Below are 27315 nucleotides of genomic sequence, written 5' to 3'. Positions count from 1 at the left end.
TTAGGTCTATGAAAGCAGACTGCCTTAACATAATGGTGTCTTAGAACTTTGGTATTTTACTTAAAACACACACAAAATGAGGAACAGGAAATGAAACAAACTACTATATAACTATATATTGCTGCCACAATTACAAGCAATACAAAGTAACATCTAAATCAAACATGTCACCTGAGCTTCTGGGCACCTGAGCATTTCAAATTAACAAGGATGAATGAAACAAAAAAAGACTATGAAATAAAAAAATAATACACTCCTTTAAAAATTGAGTAGAGAAAGTACTAACATTTACATATATTTACAAATCTGCTCCTTGCAGCATATTCTAGTCAGCCATGCTTTTTAATAACAAGTGTTACAAATGAATGATAAAATGTGAAATGTTACAACTGCACAAGTCTGCAGGACAACAGATGATGATTCTTTCAATTAATCCAAACAAGAAAACATGGAAATTACTAAAATTAATTGACAAAATAATCTTTGATAAAGTGTAAGTTTGAGGTCCTATCCCGAGTTTGAGTTATCACTTGAGTTGATTAATGCCCCAAGATGTTGTTTTACAAGAAAGGAAAGGGATCTGCACGCCTTCTTGATGTAGGAAATGAATGAAGCTTGGTCTATGAAAAACCTTGACCCTAAATTTGACTTGAGGTCCTTGTAGTCTCTTAACGACATCTAAAGCTTGCTTTATGAATATTTTTCCTGCCAATTAGGAGATATGCATTGGAAATTAAATATTGACCTTAGACCTTAACCCTGGTAACATGGGTCCTCATAGTCTCTTGATAACAACTGATGTTTGCTTTACGAAATTCTTTCATGCAAATGAAAAGATATTAAAGCAATGGTGATGAAATAAAGCTATTTGACCTTTGTTCTCCAAGTCTGACCTTGGCATTAGTTACGTTAATCAAGAGCATTTTATGTGCAATTATTTGAAAACAAAAACAACACTAAATTATTCAGATATATGTTTGTTTGTTTTGGGTTTAATGCCATTTTTCAACAATATTTCAGTCATGTAACAGCGAGCAGTTAATCTAACCAGTGTTCCTGGATTCTGTACCAGTACAAACCTGTTCTCCGCAAGTAACCGCCAATTTCCCCACATGAATCAGAGGTGGATGGGATATATATGCCTCCATGAAGAAAAGATGAAGCAGCTGAATGAACGGCAGACATGTATGACTTCTAAGACCCAGCATACTTTGCATTTGTTACTATAAAAACAAATTTGTGCAATATAAACAAGTCTGCTTCAAAATTTCACAATGTAATTTGAAAACGTAATAAACAATAATTCATATGCTAACAGAGTTTATATATTCTAAAACCAAGCACACTTAAACATGAAGAAAAGAAACTAAAGTTATGAAATATAACATGTAACTTTCTTTTGTTCAATTTTTACCATAAAACTATTACACACCAACAACAACAATGTAAACAAATACAGATCTTTCAAACTGTTATTAAAGATATTTAATTGCAATATAACTCCATTCAACAACTAAAATCTGTAACATATTTCAGTACTGTAACAGGTGAACAAAAAAATGCAACCACATATTGTAAACAGGATGCCCCAATTTTTTTAGGAGATATAGACGATGCCAAATAAGTGTTCATTTGATATAGAGACACATGATGCCTCAAAAATGTTCAAGGGAAATACATGATGTTACGTAAGTGTTCACAGGATATACATGATGCCACACAAGAGCTCAATGCATAAACATGCTGGAAACAATGCCTCATAATATATATAATGCTATATAAGTGTTCAATGTATATATATACATGATGCCACACAAGAGCTCAATGCATAAACACGCTGGAAACAATGCCTCATAATATATATAATTCTATATAAGTGTTCAATGTATATATACATGATGCCACACAAGAGCTCAATGCATAAACACGCTGGAAACAATGCCTCATAATATATATAATTCTATATAAGTGTTCAATGTATATATACATGATGCCACACAAGAGCTCAATGCATAAACACGCTGGAAACAATGCCTCATAATATATATAATTCTATATAAGTGTTCAATGTATATATACATGATGCCACACAAGAGCTCAATGCATAAACACGCTGGAAACAATGCCTCATACCGTATTTTGGTGTGTATAGGTCGCGGTAATGTACAGTCCGCATCTAATTTTTGCTCTGGAAATGGTCGGAAAATTTAACTTCTAGCGTATTAGTCGCAGTTAAATTTCGGATTTTTTCCCCAGCAATATTTAATATTTACCGGCAAAAAAGTTATGGTGGCGGCCATATTGATGCCGCGGACTGAATTATTATCAGAACCTGATTGGTGGAAATCGGACTGTGTTATTTTCGTTCCCAACCGTTTCGTACCAACAGTAGTATCGGTAACAGACTACATCAAAGAAAAGCGGCTTTTTGACACTAATTGGCAGCAGACGTCTGTTATCATGCAAGTTTAAGTGTGAATTGTTTGCACAGCAATTATAACACCTTTCCGTGTCATGTAATTAACCGCGTTCTTTTGATTCTGAGTAAAAAGATTAACAAAATATCTCTTTTTGGATTTTTTTCTTTTATTTAAAATCAAAAGTAAAAAATAATCATTCAAGCTTTTTAATACACTAAGAATTAGTATAAACAATGTTTGGAATGGAGGACGGATCTGTCCGGATTTTATCCAACCCGGAGTACATGTCAATGGCGTCCAGTAAAACGAAAGTAGAAACAAACGTAATTCAGACTGCAAAAACATCTTTGAATTAAAGTCATTCGTAATTTTAATAGTCTGTATGGGTTATTTACGATATATTTTATTGAAAGTAACCGCTATTGGTTGAAAAGCCGCCGATATTGATATTTTTTATCCATTTTGTTCGTTCGTAACAGATGCACGTAATTTTGCGAGAGCTACGGTCAGAAAATTGGCCCGAAAAAAAAAAACTGCTGGCAATGTTCTGTCGTATAGGTCGCAGGAACTTTTTCAGGCAGCAAAATGGGTAGAAAAAGTGCGACCTATACACACTAAAATACGGTAATATATATAATGCTATGTAAGTGTTCAATGGATATATACATGATGCCACACAAGTGCTCCAGGCATCAACATTCTGGTGACATGACGCCTCAAGATTGTTAAATGAATATACATGATGTTACAGAAGTGTTCAAGGTAAATACATGATGCTACACATGTGCTCAAGGCACAAATGGTATGGACACAGGATGCCTCAAGAATGTTTGATGAAAATAAATGGTGCTATGTAAGTGTTCAGAGGATACACATTATGTCTACAGCCATAAACACTTTGGACATAGTTATGATGGATCAAAAATGTTAAACGAATACACATGGTAAACATAACATGTTCATGGGATATACATAATGCCACTAAAGTGCTCAAGGCATAAACAGTTTGGACACAGGATGCCTAATAAATGTTCAAGGGATATATACATGATACCTCATAGATATCTATACCTCGGGAGTCTTCAAGATAATACATACCTCTGCATAAGTGTTCACAGAATACGCAGTTTGGAAACATGACACCTTAAAATGTCCTTGGGATAGACATGATACCTACTAAGTGTTCAAGATGCCTCATGTGTTTTCATGGGATATACAATTTCGAAACATGATACTTTACTAATGATTTGGAAATATGATACTTTACTTATATTCAAGGTATATACAGTTTGGAAACATCCCTGGTACGAAACAAGATGTAACTGATATACAAGTGGAAACAAGATGATTCGTAAGTGTTCAAGAGATATACAGGTGGAAACATGATGCCTCAGTGTTCAAGGAATATACATTATACCTTGGATATACAGATGGAATAATAGATGAAAAGTTAAAATTCCATTATCACAGGAACAGCATTTTTTGCCAAGTTTTACAACTTTATAAACTTAAATATTTTTTTTTTACTTTGATCATGCCTGTGTGCAGTTTTGCAATTGTCGTTACCAAAGTTACATTATGTTACGTTATGAAAAACCCTCAAAATTGCTAAAACTGGTTTAGAGATCACCTTGACATCATCTGTTTAACAGCTGACACTATCTTATTACATAATCTTCTAATTACCAGTGGTCCATAACCACCCATGCTAAAATGCTTGTATTTGGCAAACTGTATGTTCTTGTATGTTAAGCGAACTGTATAAATAACATGAACTGTGTTTGGAAAAAGTAATAGATATACAACAATAAAAATGTGTGTCATTAGACTGTGTACTTAATGCCAAATTCTAAACACCCTACAATGTATATTTACAAGAAACTTCTCACAATCATAAAGTTACATACATTTGAAACTCGTTATCTCAAATTCTAAAAGATCGAGCACTTTGCTTCAAGAACCAAAATCTGACTTAAAATGATACTTTGTGCACGTGTTTTCTGGATGGGACCTGAAAAACTCTCCGAGATAGCCAGCATTTCGAGATTTATAAGCGAGTTCGAGATACAGAGTTTCACCTGTATATCGTCTACCATATAAAAATGTATAGACCTTTGTGCTAAATTATGAGGTACTATACTCAAGAAATTTAGAAACACCAGTACTCATTTAATCAGTGGTAGAACAAGTTACCAAAATAATTTTAAAAAACATTTTTGAAAAGTCTAACAATTTACAGCTATGGTGGTTCTCGAGTTTGAAATCAATAGCATTTGATTTTTGTGCACGCTAGTTGTAGCATTTGTGTTGCATGTTTCTATGTTTATGCTCCATGAATCACAAAATAAAATTTTCTATGTTTATGCTCCATGAATCACAAAATAAAACTTTCTATGTTTATGCTCCATGAATCACAAAAGAAACCACTACATTAGATAATGATTAAATATCAAAATTTTTGCATATGAGTTGAGGAATTACTCTGAAATCATTAATACTTGTGGGGGACTAATATTCGTTGATTTTGTTGTTGAGTCAATCCTCGAAATTTAATCGCAACAAACAAGTAAAATTCCCATTCATTTTATGTTCACGGAATTGCCGTTTTGACCAAAACCACGAAATTTCATGCCCCCGAAATTAAATGATTTTACAGTAATTGCCACAAATACATGTTGCATTTCAAATCTCTGGTTATTCCCCCCCCCCCCCCCCCCCCCCCCGAAATTAAGGAGAATCTCAAACTGAAAGCTAATTTTCGAACATTTGAAACTTTTCACACACAAACATTTTTACAGAATAATCATTAAATTGTCTTCTCTTTAACTGCCACAAGACACTCACATTTAACCTATGTTCACAACTAAATATTCAAGCTACACCAATGGAAGCAAACCAACTGTTTTTCATCACATCACAATTCAATGCTAAAAATCTCTCCAAAATTAACAGATTCAACAATGAAATAAAACACAAGGTCAAAAGCCTTTGAACGACAGTATGGTAGTTCATGCAGCCCATACAGAAAATTAAGTCAACAACAACTTTCAGTAGCATCATCTCCAAGTCTCCTTTTTTATACAATTTATATCTCCACAATCTGCACACAAGTAAAATCAATTGTTTCTAAGGACATTTCCAAAACATCATTCCCTCAGATTCTCTAAGCCTACAAGTTATCGTTCACTATGTAATATACTGAGTTTTGTGAAGGGGTATCTTCACGTAGCTTGCCCAGGACGGCTGCTGGTACAGGTGTGAGGCATATGAAATCCAGTTCTTTTTCTTGATGTAGCATGTAATGGTGGCGGACAGCTGTACCCCAGTGAACAGAAACGAACCTGCACCAGCTACACCGATACTTTACACTCGCATCTGAAATAACAAACATATGCAGAACAACCAAAAGGGAAAATCTGGTCAATCAGTGTCAAAATTTGAAACAATCTATTTATTATAATTACTTAAACATGTCATTTCACAATGTACTGACAGAGTAAAGGCAAATATTAAGTTGGAAAGTGGTCATAACTATGTATAACAAGAGGGTCATAATGACCCTATATCGCTCAACTGTTAAACGTGGCCTTGGATTCATCAACATAAACATTTTGACCAAGTTTCATGAAGACAGGATCATAAATGTGGCCTCTACAGTGTTAACAAGCTTTTCTTTTGATTGAGTGGTAACCTAGTTTTTGACCCCATATGACCTAGTTTCTAACTTGGCCTAGAAATCATCAAGATAAACATTCTGACCAAGTTTCATGAAGATAGGGTCATAAATGTGGCCTCAAAGGTGTTGACAAGCTGTTCCTTTCATTTGACTGAGTGACCTAGTTTTTGACTCCACATGACCCAGTTTCAAACTTGGCATAGGAATCAAGATAAACATTCTGACCAAGTTTCATGAAGACAGGGTCATAAATGTGGCCTCCAGGGTGTTAAGGAGCTTTTCCTTTGATCTGACCTGGTGACCAAGTTTTTGACCCACATGACCTAGTTTTCATCCAGGCCTAGAGATCATCTAGATAAACATTCTGTGCAAGTTTGTATCAAATCAAAGCATAAATGAAGACTCTATATGGCTGAAAGGGCCAATATAGAAAATTTTGCCCCTTTCAGGGGCAGTAACTCTAGAAACCATAACCAACTCTAGTTGGTTTTTAAAAGGAGCCAAGATATTTTTGTGACTTAAGTTTTGTGTAAGTTTGGCTAAACTCGAATGTAAAATGTCACTTCTATTGTGTTCACAAGGTAAAATTAACTAATTCTGGCTCTTTCAAGAGCTGTAAATCTGAAACCTATAATTGTATCTGCCGGATTCATCAAGGAATCCAAGATCTATTGTTGCTAAAGATATTTTGCAAGTCTGTTTCAAATCAAATCATAAATGAAGTGTCTGTATGGCTGCAAAATGAAGAATAGCAAATTTTGTTTTTTTAAGGGGCCATAACTCTGGAACTCATGATGGGATCTGGCCAGTTTTCGAAAGGAACCAGGATTTTATGCCAATGCAAGTTGTGTGCAAGTTTAATTAAAATTGACTGCAAAATTTGGTTTCTATCGTGTTCACAAGCCAAAAATAGCAAATTTTGGCCCTTTAAGGGGTAGTAACTCTAGAACCCATGATGGGATCTGGCCAGTTTTCGAAAGGAACTGAGATGTTATGCCAATACAAGTTGTTTGCAAGTTTGATTAAAACTGATTGTAAAATGTGGTCTCTATTGTGTTCACAAGCCAAACTAGCAAATTTTGGCCCTTTAAGGGCCATAACTCTGGAACCCATGATAGGATCTGGCCAGTTTTTTAAAGGAACCGAGATTTTATGCCAATGCAAATTGTGTGCATGTTTAAATAAAATTGATAGCAAAATGTGGTTTCTATCGTGTCCACAAGCCAAAAAGTAGCAAATTTTAGCCCTTCAAGGGGCCATTACTCTGGAACCCATGGTGGGATCTGGCCAGTTTTCGAAAGGAATTTAGGTGTTATGCCAATGCAAGTTGTGTGCAATTTAAACTAGAGATGCTTTTGAGAAAAGCGCATGTCTCCCACAACTGCCTAATCATCTAAATAGTACGTCAGTCTTTATATACTGTTTACTTAATCAACATGCGCATGCGCTTTCTTGACACCAAAAGGACGTCTATACTACTAGTAGTATAGGTGCCGGTTTAGGGGTAAAACTGCGCAAGAAATCTGAGTGTTTTTGGTAAATCAAGGGCCATAATTCCGAAGTGCCTAAGCCGATTTGGCTAGTTATCGAACATGGCCGAGCACTTATTGGCAGACACATTTTGTTGAAGTTTGATGAAAATCGGATTAGAAATGTTCAATTTAGAGTGCGGACAAGCTTTGTGACAGACAGACAGTCAGACAGAATGGAGTAAATCAATATGTCTACTGTGTGGTGGGAGACACAATAATAAATTGATAGCAAAATGTGGTCACAAGCCAAATTAGCAAATTTTGGCCCTTTAAGGGGCCATAACTCTGGAACCCATGATGGGATCTGGCCAGTTTTCGAAAGGAACCAAGATATTATGCCAATACAAGTTGTGTGCAAGTTTAATCAAATGTGAATGCAAAATGTTGTCTCTATCGTGTTCACAAGAAATTGTGGACAGACGGCGATGGGCGATCACAAAAGCTCACCTTGTCACTACGTGTCAGGTGAGCTAAAAATTGGTTGTTTATAGCCAAAGTCAAACTTGACCAGTATTTTGTGATGTTACACCTGTGTACAAAAAGTTATTCACATCTGTTTGTAGCATCGTGTGGGACATGCACAGACCAAAATCTAATTTGATTTCTGAAATAGTGTGATACTTATTTCTAAAGTCACTGTAGATTCATTGTAAAATATTTTGTATTACCCAAGTGGAAACTGGCAAGTAATTGCAGCTCTCTGATTGGTCAGTTAGAATGAGTTATGAGTATGATTTATCATCCCTGTAAACCAACAGCTGATTAAGAACCATATAAAGTGCCATGTACATGAAAGAGATTTGTTCTCATTAAAAACATTTTTAGGTAGCTGACAACAATCACCTTAAAAGGAAACTTAACCTTCACAAAATTCTTGAACTAGAATGTGTCTGTAGGACACACAATGTGCCCCCACTGGTATATTTGTCACAAATAAGGGGAAATAATTCAGATGTTTGCAGTCGGGGGCACAAAAAAAAACAACAAGTGCTGCAGATTTAACAGCAAGGCAATAGTCATTGACAACAGACATCAACCTAAATTTAAATTTTGTAATTAAATTTTGGAAAAAGTAATTCAAATCTCCAGTATAATTTGTTTTTCTTTATCAGTCAGGGGAGTAACTGTTTTAAGTTATGTAACCTATTTCAGTTACCTTTTCAAGCATTTTATTACCTGCATTAGTTATAAAATATAGTTAACTCAGGTAAGCCATTCAAACAAGAGGACCATGATGGTCCTGAATCGCTCACCTCTTCCCACATGACCCAGTTTTGAGTATGACGTCGTTTTTTCTATTATTTGACATAGTGACCTAGTTTTTGTGCTCATGTGACCCAGTTTTGAACTTGACCTAGACATTATCAAGATAAAAATTCTGACCAAAGTTCATGAAGATCCATTGAAAAATATGGTCTCTAGAGAGGTCACAAGGTTTTCTATTATTTGACCTATTGACCTAGTTTTCGAAGGTACGTGACCCTGTTTTGAACTTTATCTAGATATCATCAAGGTGAACATTCTCACTAATTTTCATGAAGATCTCATGAAAAATATGGCCTCTAGAGAGGTCACAAGGTTTTTCTATTTTTATATCTACTGGCCTAGTTTTTGACCGCACATGACCCAGTTTCGAAACTGACCTAGATATCATCAAGGTGAACATTCAGATCAATTTTCATGAAGACCCATTGAAAAATATGGCCTCTAGAGAGGTCAAAAAATTTTAATAATTTTAGACCTACTGACCTAGTTTTTGACCGCAGTTGACCCAGTTTCAAACTTGACCTAGATATCATCAAGATGAACATTCAGACCAACTTTCATACAGATCCCATGAAAAGTATGACCTGTAGAGAGGTCACAAGTTTTTTTATTTGACCTACTGACCTAGTTTTATAAGGCATGTGACCCAGTTTCAATCTTGACCTAGATATCATCAAGGTGAACATTCTGACCAATTTTTATGGAGATCCATTCACAAGTATGGCCTCTAGAGAGGTCACAAGGTTTTTCTATTTTGAGACCTACTGACCTAGTTTTTGACCGCACGTGACCCAGTTTCAAACTTGATCTAGATATCATCAAGATGAACATTCAGACCAACTTTCATACAGATCCCATGAAAAATTTGGCCTTTAGAGAGGTCACAAGGTTTTTCTATTATTTGACCTACTGACCTAGTTTTTGAAGGCATGTGACCCAGTTTCAAACTTGACCTAGATATCATCAAGGTGAATGTTCTGACCAATTTTCATGAAGATTTTGTGAAATAAATGGCCTCTAGAGAGGTCACAAGGTTTTTCTATTTTTAGACCTACTGACCTAGTTTTTGATGGCACGTGACCCAGTTTCGAACTTGACCTAGATATCATCAAGATGAACATTCTGACCAACTTTCATAAAGATCCCATGAAAACTGTGACCTCTAGATCACAAAAGCTCACCTTGTCACTTCGTGACAGGTGAGCTAAAAAGTGACCTTTAAAGTGAAATTAGTAGCAAACTGTGGTTAATCAAATTCGCTTTTAGCCTGATCATGACCTGATAAGCATAATGAAATGTTATATGAGTTTTATAGCTTTAAAACTTTTGGGTAAAACTTTATCAGCCTTGCATAAATTTTTTTTACTGCATAGCTGGAAAGATAAAAGTTCAAGGATTCTGGAAATAATTGCATTAGTCTCATTCGAAACGAGGAATTGGCACAGGAGAGCTTTGTAATATTTTATGATATCTGAAACAAGTTATGAAAGTATAAGCAACAAGAGCTGTCCATAAGACAGCCAAGCTCGACTATTCGAAATATTGTCCCAGAAGCAGGAAAATATTACCCAAAAAGGTTAAATATCAAAAGAGTTTTAAGTTCAAAAGGGGGAATAATTTGACCAAAACGCATATCAGTTATGGGACTTGCTGCTATCAACTAGTTTTATAACCCCTAAGGCACATGTGAAGTTTCAATTCAGTATCTGCATTAGTTTTGGAGATAGAAACTTGCATGTAAAACTTTAACCAGAATTTTCAAAGTCCAAAAGGGGGCATAATTTGCCCAAAATACATGCCAGAGTTATGGGACTTGATCCAGTGAGGTTAGTAATTGATCTAGAAAAAAAACAAGAGCTGTCTCCATAGGATGACACATGCCCCCGATGGCACTTTGAATGAATAGTTATGGCCGATATTAGAGTTTAGGACCTTTGAGCTACGGACCTGGGTCTTGCGCGCGACACGTCGTCTTACTGTGGTACACATTCATGCCAAGTTATTTGAAAATCCATCCATGGATGACAAAGATATGGACCGAACACGCCCATCAATGCACTATCCTTTAACGTCTAAGTGTGACCTTGACCTTTGAGCTACGGACCTGGGTCATGCGCGCGACACGTCGTCTTACTGTGGTACACATTCATGCCAAGTTATTTGAAAATTCATCCATGGATGACAAAGATATGGACCGGACACGCCCATCAATGCACTATCCTTTAACGTCTAAGTGTGACCTTGACCTTTAAGCTACGGACCTGGGTCTTGCGCGCGACACGTCGTCTTACTGTGGTACACATTCATGCCAAGTTATTTGAAAATCCATCCATCGATGACAAAGATATGGACCGGACACGCCCATCAATGCACTATCCTTTAACGTCTAAGTGTGACCTTGAACTTTGAGCTACGGACCTGGGTCTTGCGCGCGACACGTCGTCTTACTGTGGTACACATTCATGCCAAGTTATTTGAAAATCCATCCATCGATGACAAAGATATGGACCCGACACGAAAATTACGGACAGACTGACAGACCGACAGACGGTTCAAAAACTATATGCCTCCCTTCGGGGGCATAAAAATAAGTTTCAAATCTATATGCCTTTTAGTAATAGCTGTATGTACTTGCACGCAAAACTTTAACCAGAATTTGCTAAGTCCAAAAGGGGACATAATTTGGCCAAAATGAAGGTCAGAGTTATGGGACTTGCTACTATCAACTAGTTTTATAACCCCGAAGACACATGTGAAGTTTCAAATCAATATCTGCATTAGTTTTGGAGATAATAACTTGCATGTAAAACTTTAACCAAAATTTTCTAAGTCTAAAAGGGGGCATAATTTGCTCATAAAACATGTCAGAGTTATGGGACTTGACCCAGTGAGGTTGGTAACCGATCTAGAAAAAGAAAAAATAAGTTTCAAATCTATATGCCTTTTAGAAATAGCTGTATGTACTTGCACGCAAAACTTTAACCAGAATTTTCTAAGTCCAAAAGGGGGCATAATTTGGCCAAAATGAAGGTCAGAGTTATGGGACTTGCTGCTATCAACTAGTTTTATAACCCGAAGACACATGTGAAGTTTCAAATCAATATCTGCATTAATTTTGGAGATAGTAACTTGCATGTAAAACTTTAACCAAAATTTTCTAAGTCTAAAAGGGGGCATAATTTGCTCAAAATACATGTCAGAGTTATGGGTCTTGACCCAGTGAGGTTGGTAATTGATCTAGAAAAAGAAAAAATAACTTTCAAATCTATATGCCTTTTAGAAATAGCTGTATGTACTTGCACGCAAAACTTTAACCAGAATTTTCTAAGTCCAAAAGGGGGCATAATTTGGCCAAAATGAAAGTCAGAGTTATGGGACTTGCTGCTATCAACCAGTTTTATAACCCCGAAGACACATGTGAAGTTTCAAATCAATATCTGCATTAGTTTTGGAGATAGTAACTTGCATGTAAAACTTCAAAATTTTCTAAGTCCAAAAGGGGGCATAATTTGCTCAAAATACATGTCAGAGTTATGGGACTTGACCCAGAGAGGTTGGTAATTGACCTAGAAAAAGAAAAAAATAAGTTTCAAAGCTATATGCCTTTAATTGATGGCTGTATGTACTTGCATGCAAAAACTTTACCAAGGTGTGACGCCGACGCCAGGGTGAGTAGAATAGCTAGACTATTCTTCGAATAGTCGAGCTAAAAACTCAAATGGGTTATAAACTGTGATATCTTGAAACAGTTTCACCCCTGACTGTTTATAAAGCAAACTAAATTGTATCTTACATTTTACCTGGCTTTTTCTGCAATGAAGCTGTCGGCACAAGAACCCATTGTTTTTTAGCATGTGCGATTTTCTGGTGAGTGTATAAATATGGTCTCTTGTATCGTCGTCTACAAATCTTGCAAGGATATCTCCCCTCTACGTCTGGCTCAAATCTTCTCTTTCTCTTCCCATTTCCAGGCTTTTTACACTGAGAGTTGATTTCAGATTTAGTTAACCTCTTTTCTCCCTCTGCTAATGACTGGGACTGTAAACTAGAAATTTGTTTTTGATTCTTATTTAAACAATGCTTTTTGAGAGTTAACTTTACACCTGATCCACGATTTGTTGTGTATTCCTGTTTGGACTGTACAGAATCTTTACTACCAGAATGGTCTGACTTACAGTCACTTTTAAATTCAAAGTTTGACACGGTCCACATGTCCTGAGATGTATTATTGTTGAGATCTGGTTGAACACAGCCATCATCATTTACTTTTTCAGACAGAGTATTATTGTTTCTCTCGCGTACAGATTTAGTTCTTAAGTCCAGAACTTCATCAATGTCTGATAACTTCTGGGAAGTAGGCAGTCGCTCGTATCTTTTTGTATGTTCTGTTTCACTGAATGACTTTCTCCTAGACCTTTTGGACAGACTGACTGCCGTTTCAAAATATTTATCATATAACCTCTCACTGTATGTGACAACATTTTCTTTACACTTTCTGACTTTTGACGTCCTTCCATGTGATGCATCACTGTCTTCAGACATACTCATATTGTTGTTGATATCTGTTACTTTTGCTCTTAGCCTCATACCTGTATTTTCATTATTTCTTAGGTTTTCAGCTGTAGATGTTTTCAGACATCTTCTCTTTCCCTTTTGAGAACTCGACATATATTCTAGAAACGTATCGTCCAAACAATGTCTCTTCCGACACTTTGAGCGATGGTTACAGAGCATTTCCTGGGAAGCAAAACGTTTACCACAGATACACTTTGCCATTTCATTTGGCTCACCAACAGTGTCATAAATATTGCATTTAAATTTCTTTAAATGAGATGAGAGCATTTTGTTATCTATGAGCATAGCTCCACACACACATTTTACCATATCCTCTGGATGATCTCTTACTTTATGGTTTCTCAGGGACACTGGATTTGCAAATCTTCGAATTTTACCTTCATCAAAGTAACAAATTTGACACATGTTTGTTAGTCTGTGAATTTTTGATAAATGTCTTAACAATTCTATTTTATTATTGAATGTTTCTTGACAAACAAGACATGGGAACAACTCTACATTATGATTTTCATCTCTATTACTTTCACCATTGTTATTGTCGTTATTTTCCTTCTCATCTCCATTATCATCTCCCTCACCTCCACCACTGTTCCTTCTACCTTCATCATCTCCAGTATTTCTATCACCATCTTCACCTGTACTGTTTATTTTTCTGTCTGTCATCTTATTGTTTCCTCCCTGTGATCTGTTGTTATTCTCATCTGTTTCACCTGTGTCACATACAGAGGTCTCTCCTGTATCTGCACCCATATCATCTAATTGATCATCACTCTCACTATCTAGATCAAGTGCATATTCATCAATGCATGGCTTTTCCTGCAATTTAGAAGCATAATAATATACATCATCATCTTCATCTTCTGTGAATGTTACATCCCTGTTATAAGAGTTCACATTTAGCTTATCATTGTAACTGTTTTCAGTACGAACAGCTATCTCTTCCTTTCTCTTGCAGATATTTGTATCTTTTGGGCATACCTTTTTATCATTATCTGTGTTCTCTGCACCTTTATTGGTTTTATTACAGTTATCATTGTCTTTTGCTTGAATATTTTCCATAACATTTAAATTTCGTAAGATCACCTTCGCAGTTATAGAATTAGTGTTATGCTTCAGGCTTTCGCCACTACCGTAAATCCCTGAATTGTGGATCTGTTGTGTTAATGGACTACAAGTTGCAACACCTTTCCTTTCCAAATCAATCTGAATTTCAAACATTATACTAACATTTCTGTTGTCTTCCAAAGACTCGTTTTCCACTTCAGTTCTTTTAACCGACAAGTCTACAGGTTCGCCTGAAATCACTTCATTTATTTCATTCCTACAAAACAGTTGACTTTCCAAACTACTATCTATTCCATACTCATTATCTTCAGTTGTCAGTGATTTGGTTTCTTGTGGTACAATACTCTCTAGTACTACATCTGGTTTCTCTAAGCACCCTGCTGTGTCAATGTCTAATACTTTTATCTTTCGATAATTTTCATTAATATCAGACTCTTTCTCAAACACTTCGATCTCATTATTTACAGGACTAAAGATCATTTCACCATCTCTCAAACTTAACTTCTTCACTAAGGGATATACTGGCAACTCTTTACAGCCCATTGTATTTTCACAATTACCCTCTGTACAGAACACTCCCAATCTTTTATTTTCAACAGTGTGTGAGTTATCACTATGTAAAAACCTATCCCTACTTAAATTTTCTGTATCAACTGCAGTTTCCCAAGAACATTGAGCAATAGTTTTGCTTCCATCTACTGTAATCTCTTTCAACGTTTCAATACTATGACTCCATGGTTTGTCTTCTTTATAAACTGAAAGCTTCTTAGTTAATTCTTTGAGACTATTGTTAATGCTTTCTCTGACATTGCAGGTTAGATTTTTCATGTCAGAATTACAGGCAGCATTATATTTTGAAGCATCACAGGAGTTCACAGTTATATTACTCCCATTACTAACTGTCACAGATGGTGTACCTGGTTCTGATTCTTCTACTGTTTCAGATTCTGGGGAATATGCATCACATATAGTTCCATCTAGTTTCTCATTTAGTTTTGTTTCGTTCTTGATACTGTTCATGCCTGATGCAGCATGATTCTTTGCTCCTTGTATTTCTAGTGCTTCTGAACCAATCTGTTCTGTTCGATTATCACCTGGGTCACATAAAGATGAATGATTTTTATTCTTTTCAATTACTTCAACCTTTATTTTCTTATCTGTTTGTCTCTTATGGTGGTGAATTCCATGTCGATAATGCCAACAGGCCAATGAAAATCTGGTTTTCATTGTAATCGAACACACTTCACATGTAGAACCACTATTGGTTTCATGTAGTTTTTCATGAGCTAACCAACGTGCACGATTACTAAACCTGTAATTACAGTTTCCACATTTTTTTCTTTCACGTTTGTGTGCAAACCTTTTAAATGACTTTAGTATCTTATTGTCAACTTTATCTAGTTTCCTCCAATGATTCTTAACCTTACTTCCAGATTGTTTTCTTTTACCGACAATCTTCTCACGAACATGATCTCCTTGGTAGCAAATGTTGTTCTTTTTATGCCATCGGCCCAAGGTTGATCTACTTCGAAACATTATTCCACATTTACAAGTGACAATTCTCTTTGAAATACTTTTATGTATACTCAAGTGTCTTTTAAGAATATTTTTGTAAGAACATGTGTACGAACACTCAGTACAGGAGTATGTTTTAGTGCACAGTTCTTCAAGTTTTTCTTCTTTTAACTGGACTAATGGATTTCCATTCTTATCAAGATGTTTTAACTCCTTCTTTACTTTGATTGCATTTTCATTTATAGAAGATTCCTCTGTATTAGCATCATCAACCTTTTTATCAGAGGTGACCTGGAGTTGTGAAGTGCTCTCATTCACAATATTTGCATACTGTTTTGTGACAAGTTTCTTTCCTTGTAGAGACCTGGTTTTACATTTCTTCTTAAATGTATCCTTTGGTGCCTTTTTCTTTTTATCCTTCAAATTTGTCATTACATGGTCACACTCAGGTGTTTTGAAACCCTTTTTCACATCAATGTCAATTTTTTCCGAGTACCCTTCTTTTGTTTCAAAGCAGAGAGTTTTACCATCCTTCCGGCAGTGAGCGTCTATATTATGTTTTGCTGGATCACCAGTGTTGGAGTCAACTGAGGATATCTGTTCTTGTGTCACAGCTGTCAAACTGTAATTCCTTGTTGGAAATACAGGGGACATATCATCAACTGGAATAAACAGAATTAAGGTATTAGACACCTAATAGATTAGTAATGTTTAAACAAGAGCTGTCCGTAAGACAGCGCGCTCCACTATTCAGGGATTTGACAGTAAAAAAAATATATGTCTGAATAAGAGACCTCTACTTCAAAAGGAAGATTTACCAAGGGGCATAATTCCATCAAATACACAAATTTGAGTTATTAGGATTGTTACAACACATGCAGATGATGATGATAAAGATATATTTTGAGTTTCAAGTCATTCTCTTATATAGTACCAAAGTTATGTTCAGAAAACGAAGTTTGTAAAAAAACTAAGTATAAAAGGGGCATAATTCAGTCAAAAATACAAATCAGAGTTATGGGGATTGATACCACACATGCAGATGATGATGATAAAGATACATTTTAAGTTTCAAGTCTTTATCTTATACTGCATTAAAGTAGTATCCAGAAAGCGAAGATTGCAAAAAAGTTTAAGTACAAAAGGGGCATAGTTCTGTCAATAACACAAGGAGAGTTATGGAGTATGTAGCCACACATGCAGATGATTATAAACAAATACTTTTAATTTCAAGTCATTATCTTTTAAAGTACCAAAGATATGTCTATAAACGAAGCTCTCAAAACAGTTTAACATGAAAATAATTCAAAGTATAACTTCTTGGTGATCTAGACCTTGGGTATAATGGGCCCAGCCCCTGCACATAATTTGATTGTATGCTGGACAATGTTTATGTGAAGTTACAGTAAGATATAAGCAAAAGTAACAAAGATATGACAGAAAAACAAAGGTTGCCGAAAAACTTTAACCTTAAAAATAACCTAAGTACAACAGCCTTGTGACCTTGACCTTGGGTATAATGGGCTCAGCCCCTACATATATATTGTTTGTATACTGGACAATGTTTATGTGAAGTTACAGTAAGATATAAGCAATAGTAACAAAGATATGACAGAAAAACAAAGGTTGCCGAAAAACTTTAACCAAGAAGGGTCACGCCAACACCGAGGCGAGTAGTATAGCCCCCCTATTCTCCAAATAGTGGAGCGAAAAATGGCATTTGCTTGATAAATTCTTAAGATTGACTGTGTTTTGCACTGTCTTGCAATTTTTAAACAACTGTTACCGTGCCGGTTTTTATAAATTTTGTATAATTTATAGTATTTCCTCAAAGTCATGGCCACTATCCAAAACGTTTGCAGAGAATTCATTATATGATTAATTTTGATAAAAGAAACATCAAAGTATTGGTTAACAATTATAAAACACAAAATAAAACTGTCAATATCTTTTTTTTTCTAGGGTACCTCAAGAAAACAGATTTAATAGACAGAATTCTAACTCCAACATTGAACAAGAGGGCCATGATGGCCCTATATATCGTTCACTAGAGTTGATCTGGCCTACTGACCTAGTTTTTTACCCCATATGAACCGTTTCAACCTAGAGATCATCAAGACAAACATTCTGACCAAGTTTCATAAAGATTGAGTCACAACTGTAGTCTTTAGAGTGTTCACAAACTTTTCCTTTGATCTGACCATGTGACCTTGTTTTTTGACAATAAATGACCCAGATTAAAGCTTGACCTAGAGATCATTAAGACAAACATTCTTACCAAGTTTCATTAAGATTGGGTCACAAATGTGGCATCTGGAGTGTTCACAAGCTTTTCCTTTGATCTGGCCTACTGACCTAGTTTTTGACGCGACATGTCCCAGTTTCGAATTCGACCTAGAAATCATCAGGACAAATATTCTAACAAATTTTCATACAGATAGTCACAAATGTGGCCTCTAGAGTGTTCACAAGCTTTTCCTTTTATCTGGCTTACTGGCCAAGTTTTTGACCCAATATAACCCAGTTTCAAACTTGACCTAGAGATCATCAAGAAAAACATTCTGACCAAGTTTAATTAAGATTGGGTCACAAATGTGACCTCTCGAGTGTTCACAAGCTTTTCCTTTGATCTGGCCTATTGGCCTAGTTTTTGATCCCACATGACCCAGTCTTAAACTTGACCTAGAGATCATCAAGACAAACATTCTGACCAAGTTTAATTAAGATTGGGTCACAAATGTGGCCTCTAGAATGTTCACAAGCTTTTCCTTTTATCTGGCCTACTGACCTAGTTTTTGACCCAACACAACCCAGTTTCAAACTTGACCTAAAAATCATTAAGACAAACATTCTGACCAAGTTTCATTAAGATTGGGTCACAAATGTGGCCTCAAGAGTGTTCACAAGCTTTTCCTTTGATCTGGCCTACTGACCTAGTTCTTGGCCTAGAGATCATCAAGAATAACATTCTGACCAAGTTTTATAAAGATTAGGCCACAAAATTAATGTGGCCTCTAGAGTGTTTACAAGGCAAATGTTGACACATGACACACGCCGGACGCGGAACAATGTCCAGTCACAATAGCTCACCTTGAGCACTTTGTGCTCTGGTGAGCTAAAAATTAAAATCGAATCCTGCGGGTCTGTTTTGAATTTTGCTCACTTCATTCAAAAATAACCTTGGGGCAGAAGTAAAACCTACCTACATTTCTTCCCAAATATGTAGTCTATAGAGTGAAGGCAAAAAAGGAGAACTTTTACCGCATGTTACTCAGTATTTTTAAAGATGTCTAATTCTACCCCTTCTGTTTCAGAGGTAAATTTACTTTGTACAGCAAGAAATCGCTTATCAAATGAAAATATTCCACTTTTGTACAATACATCCATAATAAGTCTTGAAGGAAGTAAAATGTACTAGAAAACAGGGGTGTGGAATTCCTATGTCCGGCTTGTCCGACTCGGGACTTTTTGACTGCGGACAAGTGAGTTTTCGCATTCCGTTTGTCCGCGGACAAGCACCAATTTTCTGGTTTGAAATGAAAAAAAGGAAAGAATACTTTAGGAACGCTGAACAGTACTTAAACTTTATGGAGTTTATAAAAGAATTTGATGTACGAAACGGATGTTTCACCCGCCAAGGGCCTCTCGATTTCTCCAGTTTTGGGAAAACCATACTGTGTCTAAATTTAGCAGCTCTTTCTCTGCGTTCTGATTGGTCATGATATCATGATCTCGCGTGATTTTTGCACACGGTAACTTGTCGAATAGAAACCGGAAACGTAAACAATTATCACAATGTTTTGGACAAAATTTAATTTGTTCAACAGTTACAACTTCGTCTGCCAACAAAAATTAAAGTAAATAGTCAAAACACAATTAAAGAGCTCGCTAGTACGAGTCAAGAAGTTTCATGTTTGTTTTTCTAACAGTCAGAAAGTGCCATGCTTTCTCACATGGGTTCACGTGGCATGATGAGCAGTCTTTGAATGTTCGACGTCGCGGACGAACACAAGCTAAAGTATCGAAAGCTTATTTTTTGAAACAGCTACAGTACAGGTTTACACCTTGTTATGTTCGCTTTTGTTACTACTTGTAGATTGTCCAAAATAAAGAATTATTTGCATGCTAAAATGCTGAAAATCCGGACAAGTAAGTTTTGACTGCGGACAAGTAGATTTTTAAGTTTCATTTGTCCGTGGACAAGTGAAAAATATTGGGATTTCCACACCCCTGGTGCTATAGCGGAATTCTGCAATTATGACTTCAAAATATAGATATTTATCAACACAGTTTACCTGGAGTAAAGCGTTATAAACGCTTTTTGATTTTCATCGTAAAAAGTAGTAACAAGAGCTGGCGGATGACAGCGCGCTCAACTGTTCGAAGAATCGATGGAAGAATGGGGTCAAAATATTACTACAGATTTACAGACAACAGAAAAATAGATTAGACAAACAATGTTCCTGTATTTGTGGATTTGGGCAAGTCTTGCACTAAATGGTGATGTCACCAATGTGTGACCTGATAATGGTAATGAAGTTTTCAAAGTCGTATATCAAACCATTCAGACAAAATATGGAATGGTATGCGAAACTTAACTTATTTCTATGTCACAAACGGGCTAAACCGAGTTAAAGTCCTTGGCCTAGTTATGAAGTCTTGCCTACATAATGTAGACTGTGATGGTAAACAAATGGTCAAAGTTTTAAGGTCAAAATGACAAACAGGTTAGGCAAAATATGAACAGGTATGAAAAATTTAACTGACTTCCAAGTCCAAAAAGGACCATAATTCAGCCAAAATAGTTGTCAGAGTTACATACTCTTGCCTACAGATGGAAATCATGATGATAAGCAAGAGTTCAACGTTTAAAAGCCATATGTCAAATAGTTTCGACAAAACATGGACTTGTACGAAAACAGAACCAATTTTCAAGTACAAAAGCCTCAGGGGTCAATGATTAAGAACGATCAAGCATTAAAATTTAATCGAGAAAAAAAAACTGTCTTGAAGAAAAAAAAGAAAACTAATGAAAAATGGGCTGAAACTAACAACAGTTTGAACCAAATTACAAATATAACTTGTACATGTTACAATTCATTGATTCAAAAGTACCTCAGACTGGTTATCACTTGAAGAAGTACAAAAAAAGAGTAGTTAACCCTTACCATGCTTGACACAATTTTTTCTGCCTTTGCAACCAGTGTAGATCATGATCAGCCTGCACATCCATGCAGTCTGATAATGATCTGCACTGTTTGCCATTCAGTCAACATCTTTTTAGTTAAGCATCCCTTTCAAACAGTTTGTTGGACTGTCCAAATTGAAAGATGGACATAGTAGGGTAAGAGTAGTTAAACTGCCCCTGATTTTTCACTGCTGTACGATTTTGTTTGGGATTCTCCTACTGGATCTTTGCCTTGTTCTAGTTCAATGCAGATCTTCATTACACCAGAGGAACAAAAATCAACTTTCGAAACAGGAATCACATTGGCATTTATATATATAAACATAAAATGTCCTGCTTCTTCAAACAAAAGTATTTACCTTTCATTTTTTCATCATCTGCTCTTTCATCACTGGTTCTTCTACGGTATACCTTCTTCTGCCCTTCTATCCCATGTTTTCTTTCATGTAATCTCACATAGGCACTTGAAAACAGCTCGCCACAGTATCTACATGGGTATCGAAATGCAATCTTTCTGACACCATTCCTTATACTAAAAACTTTAACTGGTTTTCGTCTAATTCGTTTTCTTTTCAACTTTACTGTATCTTTTTCAAATGTCTTCCCACTACAACCTGTGAGAGGCTCTGAATCTATAGCTTTATCTCCTGCCATTGTGTTATTATTTACCTCACTAGCATTAGGGCAATCATTACTCATTTGCCCACTGCTTTCAAATGTCTTTATATTATCCTGACATATTTCATTATGTTCATTTCTCATGTCCTGATTTTCATGAACTTTTCTGTCAATCTTTTCAGTACTTCCTCTTTCATTATCTTTCATTTCACTGTAAGAAATTCCGGTCTGCTTTTCAAGTTCTTCTTCTTTTCTACTCGTCAAAACTCTTTCATTATTTACCTTTCTTTTGTACAGTCTTGTTTTGTCATTCTTCATCACATCAATATTTTCAATTTCATATACATCTTTCAAGTCTTGTGCAACAGCACTGACTTCTGCTTTTGGCAGTTTCAAAGACTCAGTTTTCACTTGCTTCGATAGTTTTAATTTCCCTTCCAACAGTTTACCAGTTGTAGGTGTTGGCATGAATCTCATCCAATTTTCACTCTTTGACACAGGTTTTGACTGCATCTTCTTCAGCTGTAGATTTTTCTTGTCCCTGTACTTTTCATCATTCTTCATTTGATTTGATTTGACTGTATCTGTATTTTCACTTTTCTCTTTTGTTTCATCAAATATATCTGACTGTTTTGCTTTAACATTACACTCGTCTAACATTGGTTTGCTGCATTCTGAATTTTCATTTTCCGAAGCCTTCTCATCCATAGCTATGCAATGACCCTTTGTTTCTGTAACACAGATCTTTTTTAAACCATACAATGCTTCATTTTTTCTGATCCAAAATTCCTCTTTAGCATTGTCATTTCTGATCCAAAAACCTTTCTCACTGGCAATCAATTCTCCTTTAGTATTTTCTGACAATCCTTCTTTTGCCTTTTCAGTTAACCCTTCTTTAGCAACATTTGTCAAGCTATCACCAAATAACGAGTCAGACTCAGTTGTAGTACCTATTAACGCACATCTATCAAAGGCAGGACAGAGCTCAGATGTGATACAGACATCTTGTTCAGGTTTAACTTTTCTCTTCTTCTTTGAACTTGTAACTAAATCTTTATACTTATTCAATTCAGGCAATTTACCATCAGCTTGATATTTGTCCTTTGAATTTGATTTAACAGCAGTTTCAAGTTTTCTTGTACAATGTTTATTTTTCTTCCCATTATGTAGGTATTTCAGTATCTTTGCATTGGTAATATTGACCATACCTTTATGCCATCTTCCTGGAGTTCTGATATTTTTCTTCTTGCTCCTGTTTTCAATAGTATCAAGTAGTAAATCACATTTCCTATTTGTCAACAAAAGATTATCTTTATCAACTTCTGAAGGCTTTTCATCTAACAAAATTGTGTTGTCTTTAACTGTACAATCAGCTAGGTTATTGTCTACTACAACTGCCTCCATTTTATGATTTGTCTCTCCACAGTTATTATCAGCCTTGTTGCTTTCAGAGCTTCTTCTTTCCTGAACTGTAACAATATCAACTGCAGTGTCTTTTTGAATGCTATTGCTTTCATGATCATGTACAATACCTTCTACTTCAACTAGCTCATCACTTCTTAAAGCTGTGTCACTAATATTTTCTATTAGAGATTTATCACTAGCTGGGTTACTAACTTTTCTTGTCAAAGTCTGATTTATGCTAACAGTTCTGGTCAAAGTCTGATCACAAATATTTCCTGACAAAACAGAATCTCTTACATTTCTCGTTAAAGCCTCATCACTAACAATTCCAGATGCATCTGAACCTGTAAAGTTTCTTGTCAAAGTAATATCACTTTTTGTCAAATCTGGATCACCAAGTTTTCTTGTCAAAATTGCATCACTAGAATTTCTCCTAGAGGAGGAGCCACTAACTAGCTTTTTACCTAAAGCTTCGTCACTTACATCCTCTCTTGGAGTGAATGCACTACTATTCTCATCTAAAGTCATGTCTGTATTTCTCTCTGTATTTTGATGTTTCTCAGGCAAATCTGAATGCAAACAATCATCCTTAACAGTATCTAACCATTCATTTGCCTGACCTTCACATTTTATATTCTTACTTCTAGGTCCAGTCACTTCAATACTGTTCTCTCCCTCACTTACATCTTTGTGTTCTTCAGCTCCAACTTGCCCATTTTTAAGAATGTTACCTTCCTGTCCGGATTTATTGTCAGCAGCATTTGCTTTTGGTATTGTACTATCTTTTGTTTCTGATATAATTTCATCATCAGAGAGCCATATGTACTCATAGTTCTTATCCTCCTGGCCATCATTTACAATACTGACATCCTTTTTGTTATCTGTATCAATAAAACTATACAACGGATTTGCACTTTCCTCTGCAGAATCTGTGGACTCATCAGACTGTAACAAAACATAGTTATACTTGTATTCATGTCCCTCTGCCATAGTGATATGTATCATGTTTCACCTCTTCTAGCATTAATATAGTTTCTTTTCATTAACAAAACTGTTCAATCTGACCATCTTATTGTTTAATTGTCTTCATGATTCTCTGCTCATCACATAGATGTTAACATGTGCCACATCTGCCAATGTACTTCTATACAGTGCCTCTTACGGTACTGCAACAGTTGTCATGCAAATCTGTCGCTTGCCAAATACTGGATCTATATTGCTTTTTTCTCCTCTCTACCTGAAATGAAGACAAAAGATGCTGATTAAGGTAGTTTTGCATGTTTGATTAACTAGAAGCAATGACTTAAAGTCATTTATCTGGAAAACATTGAACAATGCCTGGTTACCATTATACAGGTAGAATAAATGTTGCATGGAATCCATTATATTCCATGTATTCAGTATTAAACAATCAGCCTTACTGTCTTCCAAGGTTTTTAACAATAGACAGGTGTTGAAGTAAAACTAGAGTTGTCACAGGAGTGACAAATTATACCCCCATATGGCCTTGTCACAGTTCTAACTAAGCCAATGTCAAAGCCGAACTTGCTTGACCTTTGTCCTAATGACCTCAAAATCAATAGGAGGTCATCTGCTGGTCATGATCAACCACCCCGTGTAGTTTCATGATCCTCGGCTCTAGCATTCTCAAGTTATTGTCCAGAAAAGGTATAAATGTTCCGGGTCACTCTGACCTTTGACCTTTGGAACTCTAAATCAAAAGGGGTTATCTGCTGGTCATGACCAACCTCCCTATTAAGTTGGTCCCAAGTATTCTGAAGTTATTGCCCGAAAACTATTTAAATGTTTCGGGTCACTGTGACCTTGACCTGTAAACTACTGACCTCAAAATCACTACAGGTCATCTGCTGGTCATAACCAACCTCCCTATCAATTTTCATGATCCTAGGCCGAAGCATTCTCAAGTTATTGTCTCGAAACTGTTTTAACGGTTTAACTGTTTCGTGTCATTGTGACCATGATCTTTGACCTACTAACCTCAAAGTCGAACTTAGCATATTTTTCCACATCCTGATTGGCTCTTGGCCTCAGTCTTGTGTGATTTTGCACTGAGTAACTTTATGCATAGAAACCGGAAACGTTAACAGTTCTCGCAAACCTTTTGACAAATTTGCTAACAGAACGTTGGTCGCCGATAGTCAGTTAACTACAAAAATCAAAAGCACGGAGAGATTGTGAGTACGTTTTAAAAAAAAAGTCAGATCATTTCAGTTTCAGTTGGCTTTGCACAGGCAATGTTTCTGCAATGCATTTTTGTTTTACTGAACCTGTTGAAGGTTCCCAAGCCTTGCGGATGCAACTTCAGCCTTGTAGTCAAGCAAAAGGTTGTCACAGTTACAGTAACACTCTGTATTAAGTTTTGTTTTTGTTTCTACCTGTAGATCATAAAAACAATTTAATGTTGAAAATCCGGACAAGTGAATTTTGTCTGTGGGCAAGTGGATTTTTTTTGTCTCACTTGTCCGTGGACAACTGAAAAAGATCTGAATTTCCACACCCCTAACCATTGACCTACTGACCTCAAACTCAAACTTGACCTGCATTTCATGACGTTACACCTGTGTACCAAAATTTATGATCCTAGGCCCAAGCGTTCTCAAGTTATTATTCGGAAACCGTTGAACTGTTCAAGGTCACAGTGACCTTGACTTTCGACCTACTGACCCCAAAGTCGAACTTGACCTGTATTTTCTGATATTACACCTGTGTTAGTGTGTACCAAAAATTATTTAAATAGGTTAATTATTAAATATTTTAATTATTTTAATTATTTAAATAATTATTTAAATTATTTAGACCTTTCATAAGTAACCATCCAGAAACCATGAAAATCAATGGACCGACAGACCGACCGACAAGCTCACTCCTGTATGTTTCCCAAGCTTCGTTTTGTGGGGGTATAATAATTCAAAATAGTAAATTAATACAAGTGGGCCATAATGGCCCTATATAGCTCACCTGTTATCATTGCACTTAAGGACAAGAAGCTATTTATAGTAACTTAAAAAGGAAGTAACTGAAAAAATTTATTGTAAGTGAACAAAAGAAGGATCTGCCAAATAAAAACAAGAGGGCCATGAAGGCCCTGTATCGCTCACTCAGGGGTTTTTTTCGGCCGTTTTTATAGCCATTATTCGGCTATATTCCCAATGCCAAAAGGTATGTATTTTTCCCAAAATTAATGCAAAAATTCCCAGTCTACATTCTTAAAAAAATTTCATCAAAATTGCACAAAAATTGACCAAGTTATGGACAATTTTGTAATGGAAGTATGTTAAAGATGTTCTACAATGTGAAACAAGTGTATGAGAAAGTGCTTACACACATCCTTACTATATCCTATGGGACTAAATATTTCCCAATTTGGAACATTTACGTGTCAAAATTCCCAATTCTGGGGGTATAGGCTATGTTCTCAAATTAGCTAGAAACAAGAGCTGTCTCCGTAGGATGACACATGCCCCCGATGGCACTTTGAATGAATAGTTATGGCCGATGTTAGAGTTTAGGACCTTTGACCTACGGAGCTGGGTCTTGCGCGCGACACATCGTCTTACTGTGTCACACATTCATGCATAGTTATTTTAAAATCCATGCATGAATGACAAAGATATGGACCGGACATGCCCATCAATGCACTATCATGAAAAATGATCTTTAACGTCTAAGTGTGACCTTGACCTTTGAGCTATGGACCTGGGTCTTGCGTGTGACACGTCGTCTTACTGTGGTACACATTCATGCCAAGTTATTTGAAAATCCATCCATCGATGACAAAGATATGGACCGGACACACCCATCAATGCACTATCCTTTAACATCTAAGTGTGACCTTGACCTTTGAACTACGGACCTGGGTCTTGCGCACTGCACGTCGTCTTACTGTGGTACACATTCATGCCAAGTTATTTGAAAATCCATCCATCGATGACAAAGATATGGACCGGACACGCCCATCAATGCACTATCCTTTAACGTCTAAGTGTGACCTTGACCTTTGAGCTACGGACCTGGGTCTTGCGCACTGCACGTCGT

At 36.1% G+C, this 27315-nt stretch overlaps 1 protein-coding gene across 2 annotated transcripts; it reads right to left on the bottom strand.

Annotated features, from left to right (window-relative positions):
• Positions 1 to 5148: 5148 nt before the first annotated feature.
• LOC123544727 (uncharacterized) lies at positions 5149 to 24492 on the bottom strand. Of its 2 annotated transcripts, none has more exons than XM_053524408.1 (3): positions 21597 to 24492; positions 12695 to 16711; positions 5149 to 5795 (listed from the first exon to the last, which is right to left on the bottom strand). In XM_053524408.1, the coding sequence occupies exons 1-3, from the start codon at positions 24262 to 24264 to the stop codon at positions 5590 to 5592; spliced, it is 6891 nt and encodes a 2296-aa protein (XP_053380383.1). In that variant the 5' UTR covers positions 24265 to 24492; the 3' UTR covers positions 5149 to 5589. The 2 variants fall into 2 exon arrangements, with proteins under 2 accessions (XP_053380383.1, XP_053380384.1); XM_053524409.1 differs by having other exon boundaries at positions 5623 to 5795; positions 12688 to 16711.
• Between the last annotated feature and the right edge of the window lie 2823 nt (positions 24493 to 27315).

This window comes from Mercenaria mercenaria, chromosome 15 (genome assembly GCF_021730395.1).
Source record: "Mercenaria mercenaria strain notata chromosome 15, MADL_Memer_1, whole genome shotgun sequence".
NCBI classification, from domain to species: domain Eukaryota; kingdom Metazoa; phylum Mollusca; class Bivalvia; order Venerida; family Veneridae; genus Mercenaria; species Mercenaria mercenaria.
Note: the sequence above shows the minus strand (reverse complement) of the source record. Positions and strands in the feature narration are given on the sequence as shown.

Coding starts and splice junctions, on each gene's coding strand:
- LOC123544727 (XM_053524408.1), bottom strand. CDS start 24,264: ATGATACATATCACTATGGCAGAGGGACATGAATACAAGTATAACTAT. Junction 16,712..21,596: donor AGATGATGAAAAAATGAAAG/GTAAATACTTTT, acceptor TGTTTATTCCAG/TTGATGATATGTCCCCTGTA. Junction 5,796..12,694: donor TTCATTGCAGAAAAAGCCAG/GTAAAATGTAAG, acceptor TTGTTATTTCAG/ATGCGAGTGTAAAGTATCGG.